This window comes from Pimephales promelas, chromosome 15 (genome assembly GCF_988280905.1).
Source record: "Pimephales promelas chromosome 15, fPimPro1.hap1.1, whole genome shotgun sequence".
Lineage (NCBI taxonomy): Eukaryota > Metazoa > Chordata > Actinopteri > Cypriniformes > Leuciscidae > Pimephales > Pimephales promelas.
Window position 1 is genome coordinate 15,853,689 of NC_142783.1, and position 23,874 is coordinate 15,877,562.

The 23,874-nt window shown below is 38.5% G+C and overlaps 1 protein-coding gene across 1 annotated transcript; it reads right to left on the reverse strand.

Moving 5' to 3' along the window:
- Positions 1-5,168: 5,168 nt before the first annotated feature.
- On the reverse strand, positions 5,169-6,493 carry socs4 (suppressor of cytokine signaling 4). Its single transcript, XM_039688128.2, has one exon. The coding sequence runs from the start codon at positions 6,491-6,493 to the stop codon at positions 5,348-5,350; it is 1,146 nt and encodes a 381-aa protein (XP_039544062.2). The 3' UTR covers positions 5,169-5,347.
- Positions 6,494-23,874: the final 17,381 nt, after the last annotated feature.

The following is a 23,874-nucleotide window of genomic DNA, read 5'->3' on the forward strand; positions in this document are numbered from 1 at the left end:
GGTGAGTTTATAGCTAAAATGAGTTTATGATAAAGATCCTTCAATTTAAATTCATAAAGATTTCCATCATCTGAGGAACATAAATATTTAACATGAATGAGTTTGGCAGATCATGAGTGAATCAGTTTTCTAAGAGAGAATCATATCACATTTTGTAAAAAAGTGAGAATATTATTGATCTTTTAAGCAATATAAGCCCCTCGATTGACTGGTTTTGTCCCTGTAGGCCTACATCAATGCACCGAGATTCATAAATAGCAGTTAAATTCACATATAGTCACCCAGTGAAATCGTATATGATAAAACATAATCTGAAAGGAGATTTGATGTAAACCAGGGGCGTTTCTAGGTTTCAAAAACATCAGGGGCTGAACCCGAAACATCAGGGGCTGGGGTGGGGAATAAGATCATGATTCGATACAGAGAATAATGCATATTGCAGGCCTATATGCAGCGGCAGACTGGCATCCCTGGCACTGTAACCATACCAGCCCACATTACCACACAGTCACACACATTCAAAGGTGAGGAAGTTAGGGGGGTTCGGAGCGGAGGCATACTCCCCCGAGAAAATTTGGATTTCTCAGACCTACATGTGTGCATTTTAGGGTGTTTAAAGGTCATAAAAATGGTATAACAATAGCTTTAAAAGTATGTCAGTGGGCACTGGCAGTAGCATAAAAGATGACAGATTCTTAAATATGAGAATGAGTGTAGGAGCCATACACTGGGTTTTGGGCTTTTATTATGTTTTCTCTTTTTCTTGCACTGTTGTGTATGTAACGGAGTTAAAAATGCACTTTTAGTAATTCTTATTTTCAAATTAGCATCTTTGTTTTTATTTATCATTTAATGGTTTTAAGTATTTGTGAATTTTATCTCATTGAGTAATTTTCATGTATTTTTATTTTTGCGAATATTACCTGCGGAAATGACCCTTCATGCACACTATCCTTTCTGTTCCTCCTAAGCTTCCGTAGCGTCTCCCTCAGTCTCGTTTTGCACTACTAAGGGTAAGTTGAGTGAAAATGTGCTGCTGAGCTAATTTACTGTTTTCTATGGAGAATGAATAATATAAGCTATCATTTTCAATGTATAATGTCTGATGTTAATACATTTACACTATGTGTGGCGGTCTCGTGTTATTTTGAGCTGAATCTGAAGTTTTCAGATTCACTTTCCATCCGCCATTTCACGACGGCACGCGGGTCGCGCTCTGATAGCAATGTAGATCATCGGAGTTTTCAGCGTCCTTTTATATAGTGTAAAACGGAGTCAATAAATTGTGAAAGTCATCATATCCTGAGTCGTCCTTTACATCGCCTGACCAAGTCCGTTACATGTACATGCACGCGCATGGTGACGTCATCGGTGACTGTGGGCGTTACTGGGGGTGCGATGTCTGTATTAATGTGTGAGTGTGCTCACCTGTGCGCAAGCTTGGGTTTGGATCATGGCTGCAGGGTGATTATGGGGAGAAACTTTCTGTTGACCGTCACCGCTGGCCTTACCACTGTTTTCCCATCAATGTGATCATTACTAACATCCTTTATAGATGTCTCTGAGGTACCTTTGCACTGCTTACACCATGCATCGCTCAAGTAAGTGATTGGTTGTTTATTTTTGTGAAATAGCGTAATAAAGAGATTGATCAATACATACAAAGGTTCAGCGTAACGCGTCTTCAGTGTGAATCCTCATGTTTCAGCCTGCTGTGGCGTTTTAATTGATTGTTTGTTTGTTTGGTTTCACTTGAGTAATATACGCCACAATAATGAGGATAAATGTTGAAATGAATGATCCACGCTTGGATGCAAATGCAGAATGTTTCTGCTTATTGTTGACAATACACAATCCATATTCTTAACAGGAATGGCCTTAATGAGAAATCTTTCAAGGATTATTTTGCATATGAATTTCAATCAAACACCAGTGCAATCTTTTTATGTCCAGACGAAAACGAGCAATTTATATATTAGCATTAAAGATTGGTTTCAGCAACTTGTTTCTTTCTAAGGTTAGATAATACATTTTTTTGGCACTAATCTGTTAAGTTAAAGTTAAATTGTTCACTCATAAAGACAGTCACTTGTCGCCACCTACTGACTTACTTAATAATGCAAGTTGGGCAAACACAGACAAGCAGAGTGATAAATTGTGAAAAGGCTGATACTGGTGAAATATTTGAACACATTCGAGGACCATACAAATATATATACTTAAAAATGTTATACTAAATATATATTTATAAATGTATATTTATATACTAAATATATATTTATACTAATGAATTGAGCTTATAGTTTATGTAATTAGCAAATAACATCTGTGTTAAATAGTAATATATTGTAATAATGTTAATCAAGCTGACTAAATCACATGACTGCGATGTTAATTCTCCATTTTCAGTGTATGTTTTATTAAAAAAAACGGCGATTAAAAGCCGTATAAGCTCGCGAGATGAAAAGTGACATCGGTTACAATAGGCTAAAGTTAGACAGAAACATTGATGCTAGCGATATGATTTCCTAACCTGAAATAAGATAGGAGTTAAAGGGTGTATTGGATGGGCTTTTATTGCGGGTTTGGTTTTATTTGTTTGAGTTAAACCGTGACATCTACACGTTTTCCAAAGTGGACCATTGTGATTATTTCACGTCTTGTCGTGATACGGGTTGGGTACTGAAGTTACAGGAGTTTCTTCCCCTTGCTAAGCAATGGAACTAGGTCGAGTATTTAAAAGGTTATGGTTAACACGTTAACGTGGTTTAACGTTGATGTAATACGTTGTTTTTAGCGTACCTTTTGCTTAAACGAGGAGCTGGGGGACGCCGGAAAAATAGACATTTTACTCATTAGGCTGCTTCATTAAAAACGTGACATTTAGACGTTTTCTTCGGTGTGGATCCATGCAAATGAATCATTTTCACCTTGAAAATAATAAATGTTTTTTTTTTTTTTTTTTTTGCATTTTAAATAATAGAACATTTCTCAGTGATCGTAAATAAAACAAAATTCCATTTTCTTGGTTTCATTACCGGTATTATAGTAACAGACTTTGTTGGATTATGTCATGTAATATCTAACAAAGTCTCTTACGATAATAATAATAATAAAGCTTTTGAGGACAGTTACACTGTATTGAGACAGTTGAGAAATAGTAGGCCAAATTTCTCAGTTTTGTCAATTTTAGCAAATAATTTCTTTTATATGTTTTGAGACAGTTTTAAGACTGTTAACTTTTTTTTATTTAAGTAGGCATCTATTTTCTTTTTATTAAGTATTAATTTTGTTGTAGCCTAATACATAACCTAAGTGTATTCATTTATAATGAATCATTATTGCGTGACATTTGTGTCAATAATCGTCAAACACAGGTGACTCCGCGTCGTGGGAGGGGCCCCCAAATCAAATTCTGCTTAGGGCCCCCAAAAGGCTCGGGCCGGCTCTGGATAGGAGGAAGCAAGATAGGATTCCTAAAGATAATTAGTATTTTCTTCGATAATACCAATTGGGAAAAATCCTATCTTATCCAATCTTATCTTAGCCAAATCAGATGAATAAGTTAAGCTACTTCATCTACATTTTTCACGAGAAACGGATTATGATGACTCACAAAATGGATTAGCTTGTTTAGGCGAAATAGTAAGGTCCCACGTACTTTACATGTTCTGCATTAAAACCACAATGAGTAACTTACAGGGCTAACTTGAGTAACGTTAAATTAGACGACCAGGCTTTGCTGAAGAGCCTTCACCGACCTGAGCTTTGATGAGGGAACGGCACCAGTAAATTAGATAGCCTAACTCTTCTTGCCTCTCATCGGCCTCGAATCGTTCATGACTCCTTATTTTCCTTTTTAAAAAGTGTCTAATGAAGCCACAAACAACAATGACAGTCAAGCCCTAAAGCTGTGAGTTAACCGATTGCTCTTTCAGGCACTCTCTCTCTCTCTCTCTCTCCTCTGGTGCGCAATCTAAACTCAAGCGTGCTGTGTAACCATAGTAACCATAGTAAATTTGATCTGCTTGAACATTTTAATCGTCTTTAATACATTATTATTCCGAAGGATAGATTAAAATACCGGGTAATTTTTTTAAATAAATACAAAATTATTAAAATTTAATAATAATGATCAATATTATTTTATTTTTTTTGAGATCCGAGGCTATAAAAAAACAAACATCCGGGGCTAAAGCCCCGAATGCCCGTGTCTAACGACGCGCCTGATGTAAACCATAGCACAGTGAAACAAAACAGTCTTAATTTATTTGTTGATTCTATTGCTCGTTTTATTGAAAATGTGTTGCTACAATATGTGGTTGAATTACTTGTGGTTATAAGGGACAGATTTCTCAAATAATATACTGACATGGTTTTGCAACTCAAACAGATGGTTTAGGCACTGTTTGGTTCTGAAATACAAGATGAATACTGTAGATAGTGGCAGTTAGAAATTTCAAATCAGTTTTACAAGTCTGCTCTCTAGTGGAATCTGGTGAGTACTACAATAGGAAAAACTTCGACTATATGAAACAAAAGTTATTCATTTCCTGTTTTATGATGAATATCTAGGGTACAAAACTGTACAAAACAAAGAGTAAATGATGATAACAGATGATAAACAAGAACAAGAAAGAAATGAAATTCATATAGTAGAAAACCTGCTAAAAATACTATAGGGATAGTTCACTTTGAAATTAACTTTTGATATGTTTTAGCTTACCTCAAGGGCATCCAAGATGTAGGTGTCTTTGTTTCCACAGTAGTTTTAATTTTGATATATTTTTAGGTCAAACCGTTCTTGCCTGTCAGTCATATAATGCAGGTCTATGGTCACCACCTGAAAGAGCATGCATGTTTTTACCTCTTGTAACCGATATAAAACAATATAAATACTGTTCGTTTTTTCTCACGTAGACTGCTCGTTTCGTGTCTTAGGCCATCAATGTGTACTTACATTTATGAGTCATTAAATCATGTTTAATTTGGACTTCTCTGTGCATGCTCTTTGAGGAGGACCCCATAGACCTGCATTATATGACTGACAGACAAGAACGTTTTGACCTAAAATTGAAAATACTGCGGAAACAAAGACGCCTACATCTCGGATGCCCTTGAGGTAAGCTAAAACATACCAAAAATTATTTTCAAAGTGAACCATCCCTTTAATATGTGAACCAATGACCTGCATATCTTTGGTTTGAACAACATTGCATTAGAAATATGAACTGTTTATTTTTTTCTTTTTTTGTGCTGCATGGTAACTGCATCCACCATGCTGTGTCGAATAGATTTACTGTGCCTTTCGAATCGAGCCACATGTAGTTTTGTCCCATTACAGTTTTTAAACAGCACAAGCTCCATTGCACCGATAGTGGTATTGCCTGAGGAAGTGTCTCAAAGTGTAGGGTAATGGCAAAGCATCAATGCCCTGATACGTTGTACAGCTACAGATGACCGCCCTGCACATGTGCTGCAGAGAGAACGGAAAGTTCCTAGGAAGAGGGCGAGAGAGGAGAGGCTCAAAAAACAGGCAGCTGGCTGGGTCACTGTAGTGCTTTAGTAGGCCCGTGACGCTGGAATCTCTGTACATACAAGGGTCACGGCCATCAAAGCTAAAGCGCTTCCCGTTTTGCTCTATCCGAGCGTGGAGGGAGCGGCTATAGCGCCTGAAGCTAACCGAGAAGAGGTATTCGTCCTGGGCAGAGTCTCGTAGCAGAAAGGTTCCTTCTGGTTGCCCTTCCAAAAGCTGCTCGGCTTCGAAACGATCCAGGACCCCCCAATAACAGGGGCTGTTGTTGATCTGAAGCAGATCTGGAACCAGGATGTAGTCAGTGTGGGCGCAGCACTGGGCGTCTCCATGTGCAAGAGACGGATCCCAGTCATCCAGACTAGAAGCCCCGGATGAGTTGATCTCCTCCCAGGAAATGAGCGCTGGAGGTGAGGAGGATAACAAGGGACCTTTGGGTTCGGTTTCGATGCTTAAAGCGGGTTTGGTGTGAGCGCCACCGTGTCTCTTGATCAGATGCCAACACTGAGCCAGTTCAGATTTCGGAGAGAACGGACAGTTGTCCTCCATGAGCTCGGACACGTGAATCTTCCTTTTAGACCAAAGGAGGACAGAGAACGGGCGTGAGGACCCGGACTGGTGATGGTGGTGGTGGTGGTGGTTGCGAAGAGGAAGGCACTGGCCAACGGCATCCTGAAACTTCTGCCTCAGGGAACGACGGGACAGACCTTTCCTGCAAGGAGAGTCTGAATCTGGTTCTCCAGGGATCGTGCAGCTGCACTTTCGCTCTCGACGTCTCCGAGGACAAGAGGCAGAGCGTACGCCCTGGTCGTCTGTTCCTTCCCCGTCTTCCCCTCGGGGCGCTGTCTCGTGGCGTGACCCTCGGGAGCGCTTTTTAATACTGCGGATGTAACTATCAGCACTCCAGCTCCGCAGATTCTTGGGACGTGTGTCCGAGTTTTTGGGCTTCCTCTCTGACATCTTTGCAGGCCCTGTTCAGAAAAGTGCTGCACAGAATTGGAAAATCAATTATGATTGGCAAAGAAAAATATGAGGAATAATACTACGACAACAAGGCTAATAATCTAGTTTTCCATACTGAAAGGCATTAAATATTACAAAAGTAATGAATGCACTGTATATTTATGTACAGACACAGACTATCACAGTCCCAAATAATTTTTTTTTTTTTTTGTGGTGCGTTATCAGGAAATAAACAGGATTCTATTTACATATATAAAAATACTTTTGTACATACTTTTGTTAAAAACTATTGTACATATAAACTAAAATGAAAAATGTATACTATATATATATATATATATATATATATATATATACACACACACACGCACACACACACACATATACATATATGTGTTGATACTTGAGAGGTATACATATGTGTGTTTTTGTTGCGTCTGTTACTATATATACTAGTAACAGACGCACAAAATTTAATCAATTCAACCAGTTTCTTTATGAAAAAGAAGATCAAATCCTACCTTCAGAATAAAATGCGGGATGGAAAATCGTACGTCCTCATAGAGGAGTGATGAATTTTTCCATGCCTGAAGTTCGTGCAGTGAGAGCTCGGCATGAACTGAAGGGAGGAAGTGCATCCCTCCTATTTAAAACCTCTCAAGTATCAATTCCTCAGAGGAATACTTGCCCTTCACTGGACGGAAGAGGTACTTTTGTCAATGGACAGTTAACCTATCATATAGGCTACAACGATGAATACGCTGTCCTAAAGAAATGACATTGAGCATTTTAAATGAGTAGGCTATAGGATGTATAATCAATCCCAGTTTTAACCTATCACTACCCGCTATATTATTAGGCAGTTTTACTTGCAAAAAACGTGTCTATCTCTTAAATAAGCCACAAGCCCACAACATTAAAATCTTTTAAAATGTAGCCTATTAGTTTTAAGCATGAACTTTGACTGACCATCAATGAATCAATGAGCTAAATGTAATTAGTCAATAATAATGGACGTCTATTTACGAGAGCAACCTTGTTAGGAAGGAAATGGGAAATTTCCTAACAGACACTGAGAGCTTTACTTCATGGATTTATTGATTGATATGTGCCCTGCTTTAATTTGGGAACATCCGGCAAACATTTGCCTGGCGCAAAAGCAATTTTTGACACCCATTTCAGTCAGGCAGGGGTTCATCCACCCAGAAAGTATTAAATATCAAGAGTAATATCAGAGGCATGCACTTCCGGCCAGCTAAATGGATTACAAAATAAATTCAATTATTCATTATGGCTGTGAAGTCATTAGATGATGTCAGTCTCGAATATTAAAATATTTTACTCTCTTTTGTTTAATATCACAGGCAGGCTACTGTAGAGCAATGAATTATTCAGCAGAGCATCCTGTGCATCTTGTTTTCATTCATTTTCACTAATCTGTCTCTCTTTTTCAGGGACGGCATACAAGAAATTGAGTGATGAATTCTCTTGCGATCTGTTCATCTGTTAGTGAATGTTATATGACATAATATGAATTTAGGAGATGTATGTAGCTATTTGTTCATGTTTAATTTGTTCAGTCTTAAGGGATAAATAAAAACATCTAATGAGAATTATAAATGTTGAATTAAACAAGTTTAAGAACTAAAATGACTAAAACTGAAATAAAAAAAATATTAAAAAACAGAAACTAACTAGCAAAGCACATGCAATTATTTTAAACTAACATCAAACATACACTCACCTGAAGGATATACCATACTAATACTGTGTTTGACCCCCTTTCACCTTCAGGACTGCCTTAATTCTATGTGGCATTGATTCAACAAGGTGCTGAAAGCATAGAAATGTTGGCCCATATTGCGAGGATACCATCTTGCAGTTGATGGAGATTTGTGGGATGCACATCCAGGGCACGAAACTCCCGTTTCACCACATCCCAAAGATGCTCAATTGGGTTGACATCTGGTGACTGTGGGGACCATTTTAGTAGCCTACAGTGAACTTATTGTCATGTTCAAAAAACCAATTTAACAAAATTTTAAAAATACTAAAAGACAACATTGCCACAATGTAAGTGTTACACTTACACAAGATGGCAACAAAATAGCCTGGAAAACTGTTTAACAATACAACCATAATCATTCATGCCTCAATGCATGCTGGGAAGTGGATGAAAAGGATGGTTTTGTAGGCCCATTTGAGCAAAAAAATAAAATAAACTTACCGGTAAGAAGTTTATCTGCCGTCAGCTTGACCTGAACAACAAACAAAACAGTAGCCTATGTTAGAATAAACGGCTGCAGTGAGATGCATCAGTTTCAATCCAGAAAACTACAATAAATCATTTACTTTTCAGCATTAATTACTTTTAATTATCAATATCAAAATGTATTCTTATAGAGAATTTTGAATCATCAATTGGTGAGCAGCATCATTTATTCCCTTTTAGAATGTTACTGCTTCTATCAAATACTTGGACTAAATTTGGATTCCCACCAGACCGCACAATGCAGAAGTGAAGCATGTTTAGCTGGAAGAAGTAACAGGATCAGACAACTGGGAGAACAAGCTCCTGTAACACATATGTGCACAAATCTGTACTCTTTATCTGTACGCTAGTGAAAAATCATCTTCCTGCACAAAGAAGACAGTAACTCAGTATGCCCATTAACATGGCACAGTTTATCAAAGAGAGGGAACCTTGCCAAACAAGTCTCAGATATGCCAGCTATTAGTGTGCTATCGATCTGATGCACAGCAGAGCTACCATGGACATCATGAATTTTTCATTTGATTGTGTTGTCAAAGTGTACAAAAGCCATACACGCGGTGGTATCCTCATTTTATGAGCCCTTTTTTAAAGTGTACAGTCTTAACACCTCCCCCGAGACTTGTTTATGGTAATAAGGAAGTTTAAGGCTCTCAGTAAGACTCCTACAGTCATAATGATTCCATTGTCTGCACCGGTTCGCAACATGTCTGGCCGATAATATCGCATGACCATCATTCAAGTGTAGATGCTACTGACGTTGCTTCAGAACGGTGGCTCTTTGAGTGATGGAAAGTCTGTAATTAAATCAGTGGGAAGTCTCTGGCTCCATGGCTCTTGTGTTCATGTTCTCTCCATTGATCTGTATCAGTTTCTGGACGGCTTCTGTAACGGCTGTTGCATTTGATGTGCTCTGGGTGTCTGTGTTATGGGCTAGCAAAGAGGCGCTTTGAGAGAAATCAAATCGTCTGCTATTGTTATTTTAAAGCCAATGTGTGTGGTTTTTTCGTGTTAAATTACTTTCTAATATGCAGATACAAGAAAGTAAAGCAGATGGATTTGTCTCTTTGGCGCTATAAAACGTTGATGTATTTGTTTTAAGCTTTCCGAATGAATAGCAACACTGCCCAAAATAGCAACACTGACTGGAGTGAGTTTGAGACAGGACTATCTATTTGACCAACCAATGCGGATATGTTTGGAAAACCACCCATTCAGACCCTGTGTCCATTACAATGGACATCACATGTCAGCCCCCTTTTTTTAACTTCTGGAGCATTTAAAGACTGCAGTTTAAATGACAGTCTAGAGTCTAGACCCTTCCAGAGCTAAGATATTGAGATATTTATAATGGCATAAATGCAACGTGGGATTTCAATATCTAAGCTCTGGAAGGGTCGAGCCTCCATTTTTGCACTCAGGTCTAAGTCCCATGGCCCTCTATCAGAATCCAGAGTTTCAAGAAGATCAGAGCAACTCAAAATTTCGACCCGAAAAAAAAAACGACAGTGGTACCCCTTTTGTTTTTGTTTTTTTGTGTGAAAAAAAAGTTTCTCCAATCTTCTTGAAACTCTGGAATCTGATAGAGGGCCATGAGACTTAGACCTGAGTGCAAAATGGAGGCTCTAGACCCTTCCAGAGCTGAGATATGGACAGTCCACATGTATATATCCTTTTGAATGATTACTTCAAATCAACAATCAAATATGTATCTTAATCAATTCTTTATTCATTTTCTTTCAGGTGCATCCAGTGTGTGCCCTTGGGTTGTGTTCACATGCAAGGGGCCATCTGAGGATTATTGTCTTGAGATTCAGAGAGTGGTGAGAGAGAGAGACATACATACATTTAGTCTTTTACAGCCAATTGGTCAAACACACAATCTTGAACTGTCATTATTTCTTGAAGAGCCATTAGGACTTTTGCATATAAAAGACTTTGTCCCTTTGTCCTCTTTTTCTGGACCTTTACGTCATCACTGTATCTTCTGTATCTCATCCACAACACATAGACGGTAATGATGGCATTCTTCTCCTTTCTTTTGCAAAGCTCTTTCTAATAAATTTTCAATTCCTCTCTACTCTGCCACCATCATCTGCTTAATAAATGCTTAAAACATTCAGTGTGGTATGTTTTTCTTTATAAATCATTTTCATAATAAAAATCATAAAACAAGTTGAGGTGTTTTTCTTAATAAACTATTTTATGGTTACAATGATTATTAATAGAAGTGTTTTACATTCAACACGTTCTTAATAAATTGTTTAACAGCTATATCTTTCATTATAAAATCACTTTTAATTGGTCACAATTGTGGCTTATTATGCCCCATAAATACTTCATATTACAAAAGCCATGATTAGAATATAAGAATTGAATATTTCATAACAATATCCACATATCTTGTCTTAGTTGACTTGTATAAGTTTGAAGGTCAATTATACATATTTCACCTTATTTTCATTAAGTGAACAAGTCATGTGTATTTCTTAAGGGAGTGGAGTAAAGGGGCATAATATTATCATTCTTGCTTTCCTGGACATTTTTATCATCCTGTTAAAGGGTTAGTTCACCCAAAAATTATTAATTACTCACCCCCATGCTGTACCAACCCCGTAAGACCTTCGTTCATCTTCGGAACACAAATAAAGATATTTTTGATTGAATCTGAGGGCTGTATCACTCTTCCATAGACAGCCTGAGGGACTGCCTCTGGACGGCCCAGAAAGTCATTTTAAAAGAAAAGGTTTAAATATTCCATGTGCCTACAGTGGCTCAACTATAACTTTATCAAGCGACGAGACTACTTTTTGTGCGAAAAAAAAACATAAATAACGACTTTATTCGACTTTCCATTACTTCCTTATGGGCGCATGCGCGAGAACTGAGACGAGACCGTTCTTCTGTCGTTTTTTTTTTTTTTTTTTTCGGGTCGAATTTTTGAGTTTCGATATCTCAGCTCTGGAAGGGTCTAGAGCCTCCATTTTTACACTCAGGTCTAAGTCTCATGGCCCTTTATCAGAATCCAGAGTTTTGAGAAGATTGGAGAAAATTAATTTTTCGCCAAAAAAAAAACGAAAGGGGTACCACTGTCGGTTTTTTTTTTCGGGTCAAATTTTTGAGTTTTGATATCTCAGCTCTGGAAGGGTCTAGAGCTTCCATTTTCGCAGTCAGGTTTAAGTCTCATGGCCCTCTCTCAGAATCCAGAGTTTTGAGAAGATTGGAGAAACTTAATTTTTCGCCCGAAAAAAAAAAACGAAAGGGGTAACACTGTCGTTTTTTTTTTTTTTTCGGGTCGAAATTTTAAGTTTCGATTTCTCAGCTCTGGAAGGGTCTAAAGCCTCCATTTTTGCACTCAGGTTTAAGTCTCACAGCCCTCTATCAGAATCCAGAATTTTGGGAAGATTGGAGAAACTTACTTTTCGCCTGAAAAAAAAACGAAAGGGATACCACTGTCGGTTTTTTTTTTTCGGGTCGAATCTTTGAGTTTCGATATCTCAGCTCTGGAAGGGTCTAGAGCCTCCATTTTTACACTCAGGTCTAAGTCTCATGGCCCTTTATCAGAATCCAGAGTTTTGAGAAGATTGGAGAAACTTAATTTTTCGCCAAAAAAAAACAAAAACGAAAGGGGTAACACTGTCGTTTTTTTTTTTCGGGTCAAATTTTTGAGTTTCAATATCTCAGCTCTGGAAGGGTCTATAGCTTCCATTGTTGCAGTCAGGTTTAAGTCTTATGGCCATCTTTCAGAATCCAGAGTTTTGAGAAGATTGGAGAAACTTAATTTTTCGCCCGAAAAAAAAAACGAAAGGGGTACCACTGTCGCTTTTTTTTCGGGTCGAATTTTTGAGTTTCGATATCTCAGCTCTGGAATGGTCTAGAGCTTCCATTTTTGCAGTCAGGTTTAAGTCTCGTGGCCCTCTATCAGAATCCAGAGTTTTGAGAATATTGGAGAAAATTATTTTTTCGCCAGAAAAAAAAAATCGAAAGGGGTAACACTGTCGTTTTTTTTTTGGGTCGAAATTTTGAATTTCGATGTCTCAACTCTGGAAGGGTCTAGATCCTCCATTTTTGCACTCAGGTCAAAGTCTCACAGCCCTCTATCATAATCCAGAGTTTTGAGAAGATTGGAGAAACTTAATTTTTCGCCCAAAAACGAAAGGGGTAACACTGTCGTTTTTTTTTCAGGTCGAAATTTTGAATTTTGATATCTCAGCTCTGGAAGGGTCTAGAGCCTCCATTTTTGCACTCAGGTCAAAGTCTCGTGGCCCTCTATCATAATCCAGAGTTTTGAGAAGATTGGAGAAACTTAATTTTTCACCCGAAAACGAAAAAAACGAAAGGGGTAACACTGTCGTTTTTTTTTTCGGGTCGAATTTTTGAATTTCGATATCTCAGCTCTGGAAGGGTCTAGAGCCTCCATTTTTGCACTCAGGTCAAAGTCTCACAGCCCTCTATCATAATCCAGAGTTTTGAGAAGATTGGAGAAACTTAATTTTTCGCCCGAAAACGAAAAAAAAAACGAAAGGGGTAACACTGTCGTTTTTTTTTCGGGTCGAAATTTTGAATTTCGATATCTCAGCTCTCGAAGGGTCTAGAGCCTCCATTTTTGCACTCAGGTCAAAGTCTCGTGGCCCTCTATCATAATCCAGAGTTTTGAGAAATTTGGAGAAACTTAATTTTTTGCCCGAAAACGGAAAAAAACGAAAGGGGTAACACTGTCGTATTTTTTTTCGGGTCGAAATTTTGAATTTTGATATCTCAGCTCTGGAAGGGTCTAGAGCCTCCATTTTTGCACTCAGGTCAAAGTCTCACAGCCCTCTATCATAATCCAGAGTTTTGAGAAGATTGGAGAAACTTAATTTTTCGCCCGAAATTGAAAAAAAACGAAAGGGGTAACACTGTCGTTTTTTTTTTCGGGTCGAAATTTTGAATTTTGATATCTCAACTCTGGAAGGGTCTAGGTCCTCCATTTTTGCACTCAGGTCAAAGTCTCACAGCCCTCTATCATAATCCAGAGTTTTGAGAAGATTGGAGAAACTTAAAGGGATACTCCACCGGGTTTTCATATTAAACTATGTTATTCCCTTAATTAAGACGAGCTGATGCATACCTCTCTCGTCTCAGTGCGTGCACTCTATCGCTCTGTATTGCCGCAAAACTATGTTAGCACTTAGCTTAGCCCAGTGCATTAAATATGGGCCAGAAAGAGAAGTGACAAAACACTTCCTCGTTTTCCCTATTTAAACACAGTTACTCGATTAGTGTAACTCGACCTAGGCTGGTGACACAAAATAAAACGTTGTGTTTTTCTAAGCGTTTAAAATTGATGACTATATTGTATGGCGGAATACCATAAAAAAGTGCTTTAGAGCACTTCAACTTGGCGCAATAACACTTTCACTCGTGAAAAGTCCTCTTACCGGCTCCCGCTTCCTCGCTCTCCCCCTCCCTCTTATTTCCGTCAATGCAGCCAACGTGACATGCGCCAAAGCGGGAGCCGGTAAGAGGACTTTTCACGAGTGAAGGTATTATTGCGCCAAGTTGAAGTGCTCTAAAGCACTTTTTTATGGTATTCCGCCATACAATATAGTCATCAATTTTAAACGCTTAGAAAAACACAACGTTTTATTTTGTGTCACCAGCCTAGGTCGAGTTACACTAATCGAGTAACTGTGTTTAAATAGGGAAAACGAGGAAGTGTTTTGTCACTTCTCTTTCTGGCCCATATTTAATGCACTGGGCTAAGCTAAGTGCTAACATAGTTTTGCGGCAATACAGAGCGATAGAGTGCACGCACTGAGACGAGAGAGGTATGCATCAGCTCGTCTTAATTAAGGGAATAACATAGTTTAATATGAAAACCCGGTGGAGTATCCCTTTAATTTTTCGCCCGAAAACGAAAAAAAAAACGAAAGGGGTAACACTGTCGTTTTTTTTTTCGGGTCGAAATTTTGAATTGCGATATCTCAGCTCTGGAAGGGTCTAGAGCCTCCATTTTTGCACTCAGGTCAAAGTCTCGTGGCCCTCTATCATAATCCAGAGTTTTGAGAAGATTGGAGAAACTTAATTTTTCGCCAGAAAACTGAAAAAAACGAAAGGGGTAACACTGTCGTTTTTTTTTTTCGGGTCGAAATTTTGAATTTTGATATCTCAGCTCTGGTAGGGTCTAGATCCTCCATTTTTGCACTCAGGTCAAAGTCTCGTGGCCCTCTATCATAATCTAGAGTTTTGAGAAGATTGGAGAAATGTAATTTTTTGCCCGAAAACGGAAAAAAAACGAAAGGGGTAACACTGTCGTTTTTTTTTTCGGGTTGAAATTTTGAATTTTGATATCTCAACTCTGGAAGGGTCTAGATCCTCCATTTTTGCACTCAGGTCAAAGTCTCACAGCCCTCTATCATAATCCAGAGTTTTGAGAAGATTGGAGAAACTTAATTTTTCGCCCGAAAACTAAAGAAAACGAAAGGGGTAACACTGTCGTTTTTTTTTTCGGGTCGAAATTTTGAATTTTGATATCTCAACTCTGGAAGGGTCTAGAGCCTCCATTTTTGCACTCAGGTCAAAGTCTCGTGGCCCTCTATCATAATCTAGAGTTTTGAGAAGATTGGAGAAATGTAATTTTTTGCCCGAAAACGAAAAAAAACGAAAGGGGTAACACTGTCGTTTTTTTTTCGGGTCGAAATTTTGAATTGCGATATCTCAGCTCTGGAAGGGTCTAGAGCCTCCATTTTTGCACTCAGGTCAAAGTCTCGTGGCCCTCTATCATAATCTAGAGTTTTGAGAAGATTGGAGAAATGTAATTTTTTGCCCGAAAACGGAAAAAAACGAAAGGGGTAACACTGTCGGTTTTTTTTTCGGGTCGAAATTTTGAATTGCGATATCTCAGCTCTGGAAGGGTCTAGAGCCTCCATTTTTGCACTCAGGTCAAAGTCTCGTGGCCCTCTATCATAATCTAGAGTTTTGAGAAGATTGGAGAAATATAATTTTTTGCCCGAAAACGGAAAAAAACGAAAGGGGTAACACTGTCGTTTTTTTTTTCGGGTCGAAATTTTGAATTTTTATATCTCAGCTCTGGAAGGGTCTAGATCCTCCATTTTTGCACTCAGGTCAAAGTCTCACAGCCCTCTATCATAATCCAGAGTTTTGAGAAGATTGGAGAAACTTAATTTTTCGCCCGAAAACGAAAAAAAAAACGAAAGGGGTAACACTGTCGTTTTTTTTTTCGGGTTGAAATTTTGAATTTTGATATCTCAACTCTGGAAGGGTCTAGATCCTCCATTTTTGCACTCAGGTCAAAGTCTCACAGCCCTCTATCATAATCCAGAGTTTTGAGAAGATTGGAGAAACTTAATTTTTAGCCCGAAAACGAAAGGGGTAACACTGTCGTTTTTTTTTCGGGTCGAAATTTTGAATTTCGATATCTTGGCTCTGGAAGGGTCTAGAGCCTCCATTTTTGCACTCAGGTCAAAGTCTCACAGCCCTCTATCATAATCCAAAGTTTTGAGAAATTTGGAGAAACTTAATTTTTCGCCCGAAAACGAAAAAAAAAACGAAAGGGGTAACACTGTCGTTTTTTTTCGGGTCGAAATTTTGAATTTCGATATCTCAGCTCTGGAAGGGTCTAGAGCCTCCATTTTTGCACTCAGGTCAAAGTCTCACAGCCCTCTATCATAATCCAGAGTTTTGAGAAATTTGGAGAAACTTAATTTTTCGCCCGAAAACGAAAAAAAACAAAAGGGGTAACACTGTCGTTTTTTTTTTCGGGTCGAAATTTTGAATTTCGATATCTCAGCTCTGGAAGGGTCTAGATCCTCCATTTTTGCACTCAGGTCAAAGTCTCACAGCCCTCTATCATAATCCAGAGTTTTGAGAAGATTGGAGAAACTTAATTTTTCGCCCGAAAACGAAAAAAAAACGAAAGGGGTAACACTGTCGTTTTTTTTTTCGGTTCGAAATTTTGAATTGCGATATCTCAGCTCTGGAAGGGTCTAGAGCCTCCATTTTTGCACTCAGGTCAAAGTCTCGTGGCCCTCTATCATAATCCAGAGTTTTGAGAAGATTGGAGAAATGTAATTTTTCGCCCGAAAACGGAAAAAAACTAAAGGGGTAACACTGTTTTTTTTTTTTTCGGGTCGAAATTTTGAATATTTATATCTCTGCTCTGGAAGGGTCTAGATCCTCCATTTTTGCACTCAGGTCAAAGTCTCACAGCCCTCTATCATAATCCAGAGTTTTGAGAAGATTGGAGAAACTTAATTTTTCGCCCTAAAACGAAAAAAAAACGAAAGGGGTAACACTGTCGTTTTTTTTTTCGGGTCGAAATTTTGAATTTCGATTTCTCAGCTCTGGAAGGGTCTGGTGCCTCCATTTTTGCACTCAGGTCAAAGTCTCGTGGCCCTCTTTCATAATCCAGAGTTTTGAGAAGATTGGAGAAACTTAATTTTTCACCCGAAAACGAAAAAAACGAAAGGGGTAACACTGTCGTTTTTTTTTCGGGTCGAATTTTTGAATTTCGATATCTCAGCTCTGGAAGGGTCTAGAGCCTCCATTTTTGCACTCAGGTCAAAGTCTCACAGCCCTCTATCATAATCCAGAGTTTTGAGAAGATTGGAGAAACTTAATTTTTCGCCCGAAAACGAAAAAAAAAACGAAAGGGGTAACACTGTCGTTTTTTTTTTCGGGTTGAAATTTTGAATTTTGATATCTCAACTCTGGAAGGGTCTAGATCCTCCATTTTTGCACTCAGGTCAAAGTCTCACAGCCCTCTATCATAATCCAGAGTTTTGAGAAGATTGGAGAAACTTAATTTTTCGCCCGAAAACGAAAAAAAAAACGAAAGGGGTAACACTGTCGTTTTTTTTCGGGTCGAAATTTTGAATTTCGATATCTCAGCTCTGGAAGGGTCTAGAGCCTCCATTTTTGCACTCAGGTCAAAGTCTCACAGCCCTCTATCATAATCCAGAGTTTTGAGAAATTTGGAGAAACTTAATTTTTCGCCCGAAAACGAAAAAAAAACGAAAGGGGTAACACTGTCGTTTTTTTTTTTTCGGGTCGAAATTTTGAATTTCGATATCTCAGCTCTGGAAGGGTCTAGATCCTCCATTTTTGCACTCAGGTCAAAGTCTCACAGCCCTCTATCATAATCCAGAGTTTTGAGAAGATTGGAGAAACTTAATTTTTCGCCCGAAAACGAAAAAAAACGAAAGGGGTAACACTGTCGTTTTTTTTTTCGGTTCGAAATTTTGAATTGCGATATCTCAGCTCTGGAAGGGTCTAGAGCCTCCATTTTTGCACTCAGGTCAAAGTCTCGTGACCCTCTATCATAATCCAGAGTTTTGAGAAGATTGGAGAAATGTAATTTTTCGCCCGAAAACGGAAAAAAACTAAAGGGGTAACACTGTTTTTTTTTTTTTTCGGGTCGAAATTTTGAATATTTATATCTCAGCTCTGGAAGGGTCTAGATCCTCCATTTTTGCACTCAGGTCAAAGTCTCACAGCCCTCTATCATAATCCAGAGTTTTGAGAAGATTGGAGAAACTTAATTTTTCGCCCTAAAACGAAAAAAAAACGAAAGGGGTAACACTGTCGTTTTTTTTCGGGTCGAAATTTTGAATTTCGATATCTCAGCTCTGGAAGGGTCTGGTGCCTCCATTTTTGCACTCAGGTCAAAGTCTCGTGGCCCTCTATCATAATCCAGAGTTTTGAGAAGATTGGAGAAACTTAATTTTTCACCCGAAAACGAAAAAAACGAAAGGGGTAACACTGTCGTTTTTTTTTTCGGGTCGAATTTTTGAATTTCGATATCTCAGCTCTGAAAGGGTCTAGAGCCTCCATTTTTGCACTCAGGTCAAAGTCTCACAGCCCTCTATCATAATCCAGAGTTTTGAGAAGATTGGAGAAACTTAATTTTTTGCCCGAAAACGAAAAAAAACGAAAGGGGTAACACTGTCGTTTTTTTTTCGGATCGAAATTTTGAATTTCGATATCTCAGCTCTGGAAGGGTCTAGAGCCTCCATTTTTGCACTCAGGTCAAAGTCTCGTGGCCCTCTATCATAATCCAGAGTTTTGAGAAATTTGGAGAAACTTAATTTTTTGCCCGAAAACGGAAAAAAACGAAAGGGGTAACACTGTCGTATTTTTTTTCGGGTCGAAATTTTGAATTTCGATATCTCAGCTCTGGAAGGGTCTAGAGCCTCCATTTTTGCACTCAGGTCAAAGTCTCACAGCCCTCTATCATAATCCAGAGTTTTGAGAAGATTGGAGAAACTTAATTTTTCGCCCGAAATTGAAAAAAAAACGAAAGGGGTAACACTGTCGTTTTTTTTTTCGGGTCGAAATTTTGAATTTTGATATCTCAACTCTGGAAGGGTCTAGGTCCTCCATTTCTGCACTCAGGTCAAAGTCTCACAGCCCTCTATCATAATCCAGAGTTTTGAGAAGATTGGAGAAACTTAATTTTTCGCCCGAAAACGAAAAAAAACGAAAGGGGTAACACTGTCGTTTTTTTTTTCGGGTCGAAATTTTGAATTGCGATATCTCAGCTCTGGAAGGGTCTAGAGCCTCCATTTTTGCACTCAGGTCAAAGTCTCGTGGCCCTCTATCATAATCCAGAGTTTTGAGAAGATTGGAGAAACTTAATTTTTCGCCAGAAAACTGAAAAAAACGAAAGGGGTAACACTGTCGTTTTTTTTTTTTTCGGGTCGAAATTTTGAATTTTGATATCTCAGCTCTGGAAGGGTCTAGATCCTCCATTTTTGCACTCAGGTCAAAGTCTCACAGCCCTCTATCATGATCCAGAGTTTTGAGAAGATTGGAGAAACTTAATTTTTCGCCCGAAAACGAAAAAAAACGAAAGGGGTAACACTGTCGTTTTTTTTCGGGTCGAAATTTTGAATTTTGATATCTCAACTCTGGAAAGGTCTAGAGCCTCCATTTTTGCACTCAGGTCAAAGTTTCACAGCCCTCTATCATAATCCAGAGTTTTGAGAAGATTGGAGAAACTTAATTTTTCGCCCGAAAATGAAAAAAAACTAAAGGGGTAACACTGTCGTTTTTTTTTCGGGTCGAAATTTTGAATTTCGATATCTCAGCTCTGGAAGGGTCTAGAGCCTCCATTTTTGCTCTCAGGTCAAAGTCTCGTGGCCCTCTATCATAATCCAGAGTTTTGAGAAGATTGGAGAAACTTAATTTTTCGCCCGAAAACGGAAAAAAACGAAAGGGGTAACACTGTCGTTTTTTTTTTTTCGGGTCGAAATTTTGAATTTCGATATCTCAGCTCTGGAAGGGTCTAGAGCCTCCATTTTTGCACTCAGGTCAAAGTCTCACAGCCCTCTATCATAATCCAGGGTTTTGAGAAGATTGGATAAACTTAATTTTTCGCCCGAAAATGAAAAAAAACGAAAGGGGTAACACTGTCGTTTTTTTTTTTCGGGTCAAAATTTTGAATTTTGATATCTCAACTCTGGAAGGGTCTAGATCCTCCATTTTTGCACTCAGGTCAAAGTCTCATAGCCCTCTATCATAATCCAGAGTTTTGAGAAGATTGGAGAAACTTAATTTTTCGCCCGAAAATGAAAAAAAACGAAAGGGGTAACACTGTCGTTTTTTTTTCGGGTCGAAATTTTGAATTGCGATATCTCAGCTCTGGAAGGGTCTAGAGCCTCCATTTTTGCACTCAGGTCAAAGTCTCGTGGCCCTCTATCATAATCCAGAGTTTTGAGAAGATTGGAGAAACTTAATTTTTCGCCCGAAAACGGAAAAAAATGAAAGGGGTAACACTGACGTTTTTTTTTTCGGGTCAAAATTTTGAATTTTGATATCTCAACTCTGGAAGGGTCTAGATCCTCCATTTTTGCACTCAGGTCAAAGTCTCACAGCCCTCTATCATAATCCAGAGTTTTGAGAAGATTGGAGAAACTTAATTTTTCGCCCGAAAATGAAAAAAAAACGAAAGGGGTAACACTGTCGTTTTTTTTTCGGGTCGAAATTTTGAATTGCGATATCTCAGCTCTGGAAGGGTCTAGAGCCTCCATTTTTGCACTCAGGTCAAAGTCTCGTGGCCCTCTATCATAATCCAGAGTTTTGAGAAGATTGGAGAAATGTAATTTTTCGCCCGAAAACGGAAAAAAACGAAAGGGGTAACACTGTCGTTTTTTTTTTTCGGGTCGAAATTTTGAATATTTATATCTCAGCTCTGGAAGGGTCTAGATCCTCCATTTTTGCAGTCAGGTCAAAGTCTCACAGCCCTCTATCATAATCCAGAGTTTTGAGAAGATTGGAGAAACTTAATTTTTCGCACGAAAATGAAAAAAACCGAAAGGGGTAACACTGTCGTTTTTTTTTTCGGGTGGAAATTTTGAATTTTGATATCTCAGCTCTCGAAGGGTCTAGAGCCTCCATTTTTGCACTCAGGTCAAAGTCTCACAGCCCTCTATCATAATCCAAAGTTTTGAGAAATTTGGAGAAACTTAATTTTTCGCCCGAAAACGAAAAAAAAACGAAAGGGGTAACACTGTCGTTTTTTTTTCGGTTCGAAATTTTGAATTTCGATATCTCAGCTCTGGAAGGGTCTAGAGCCTCCATTTTTGCACTCAGGTCAAAGTCTCACAGCCCTCTATCATAATCCAGAGTTTTGAGAAGATTGGAGAAACTTAATTTTTCGCCAGAAAACTGAAAAAAACGAAAGGGGTAACACTGTCGTTTTTTTTTTTTCGGGTCGAAATTTTGAATTTTGATATCTCAACTCTGGAAGGGTCAAGAGCCTCCATTTTTGCACTCAGGTCAAAGTTTCACAGCCCTCTATCATAATCCAGAGTTTTGAGAAGATTGGAGAAACTTAATTTTTCGCCCGAAAACGGAAAAAAACGAAAGGGGTAACACTGTCGTTTTTTTTTCGGGTCGAAATTTTGAATTGCGATATCTCAGCTCTGGAAGGGTCTAGAGCCTCCATTTTCGCACTCAGGTCAAAGTCTCATAGCCCTCTATCATAATCTAGAGTTTTGAGAAGATTGGAGAAACTAAATTTTTCGCCCGAAAACGAAAAAAAAAAACGAAAGGGGTAACACTGTCGTTTTTTTTTTTCGGGTCGAAATTTTGAATTTCGATATATCAGCTCTGGAAGGGTCTAGAGCCTCCATTTTTGCTCTCAGGTCAAAGTCTCGTGGCCCTCTATCATAATCCAGAGTTTTGAGAAGATTGGAGAAACTTAATTTTTCGCCCGAAAACGGAAAAAAACGAAAGGGGTAACACTGTCGTTTTTTTTTTTTTCGGGTCGAAATTTTGAATTTCGATATCTCAGCTCTGGAAGGGTCTAGAGCCTCCATTTTTGCACTCAGGTCAAAGTCTCACAGCCCTCTATCATAATCCAGGGTTTTGAGAAGATTGGATAAACTTAATTTTTCGCCCGAAAACGAAAAAAAATGAAAGGGGTAACACTGTCGTTTTTTTTTTCGGGTCGAAATTTTGAATTTTGATATCTCAACTCTGGAAGGGTCTAGAGCCTCCATTTTTGCACTCAGGTCAAAGTCTCGTGGCCCTCTATCATAATCTAGAGTTTTGAGAAGATTGGAGAAATGTAATTTTTTGCCCGAAAACGGAAAAAAACGAAAGGGGTAACACTGTCGTTTTTTTTTCGGGTTGAAATTTTGAATTTTGATATCTCAACTCTGGAAGGGTCTAGATCCTCCATTTTTGCAATCAGGTCAAAGTCTCACAGCCCTCTATCATAATCCAGAGTTTTGAGAAGATTGGAGAAACTTCGTTTTTAGCCCGAAAACGAAAAAAAACGAAAGGGGTAACACTGTCGTTTTTTTTTCGGGTCGAAATTTTGAATTGCGATATCTCAGCTCTGGAAGGGTCTAGAGCCTCCATTTTTGCATTCAGGTCAAAGTCTCACAGCCCTGTATCATAATCCAGGGTTTTGAGAAGATTGGATAAACTTAATTTTTCGCCCGAAAACGAAAAAAAATGAAAGGGGTAACACTGTCGGTTTTTTTTTCGGGTCGAAATTTTGAATTTTGATATCTCAACTCTGGAAGGGTCTAGAGCCTCCATTTTTGCACTCAGGTCAAAGTCTCGTGGCCCTCTATCATAATCTAGAGTTTTGAGAAGATTGGAGAAATGTAATTTTTTGCCCGAAAACGAAAAAAAACGAAAGGGGTAACACTGTCGTTTTTTTTTTCGGGTCGAAATTTTGAATTGCGATATCTCAGCTCTGGAAGGGTCTAGAGCCTCCATTTTTGCACTCAGGTCAAAGTCTCGTGGCCCTCTATCATAATCTAGAGTTTTGAGAAGATTGGAGAAATGTAATTTTTTGCCCGAAAACGGAAAAAAACGAAAGGGGTAACACTGTCGTTTTTTTTCGGGTTGAAATTTTGAATTTTGATATCTCAACTCTGGAAGGGTCTAGATCCTCCATTTTTGCACTCAGGTCAAAGTCTCACAGCCCTCTATCATAATCCAGAGTTTTGAGAAGATTGGAGAAACTTCGTTTTCAGCCCAAAAACGAAAAAAAACGAAAGGGGTAACACTGTCGTTTTTTTTTCGGGTCTAAATTTTGAATTGCGATATATCAGCTCTGGAAGGGTCTAGAGCCTCCATTTTTGCACTCAGGTCAAAGTCTCACAGCCCTCTATCATAATCCAGAGTTTTGAGAAGATTGGAGAAACTTAATTTTTCGCCCGAAAACGAAAAAAAACGAAAGGGGTAACACTGTGGTTTTTTTTTTCGGGTCGAAATTTTGAATTTCGATATCTCAGCTCTGGAAGGGTCTAGAGCCTCCATTTTTGCTCTCAGGTCAAAGTCTTGTGGCCCTCTATCATAATCCAGAGTTTTGAGAAGATTGGAGAAACTTAATTTTTCGCCCGAAAACGGAAAAAAACGAAAGGGGTAACACTGTCGTTTTTTTTTTTTCGGGTCGAAATTTTGAATTTCGATATCTCAGCTCTGGAAGGGTCTAGAGCCTCCATTTTTGCACTCAGGTCAAAGTCTCACAGCCCTCTATCATAATCCAGGGTTTTGAGAAGATTGGATAAACTTAATTTTTCGCCCGAAAACGAAAAAAAATGAAAGGGGTAACACTGTCGTTTTTTTTTCGGGTCGAAATTTT

Excerpts from the sequence above, each read along its gene's own strand:
- socs4 (XM_039688128.2), bottom strand. The coding sequence starts at position 6,493 with ATGTCAGAGAGGAAGCCCAAAAACTCGGACACACGTCCCAAGAATCTG.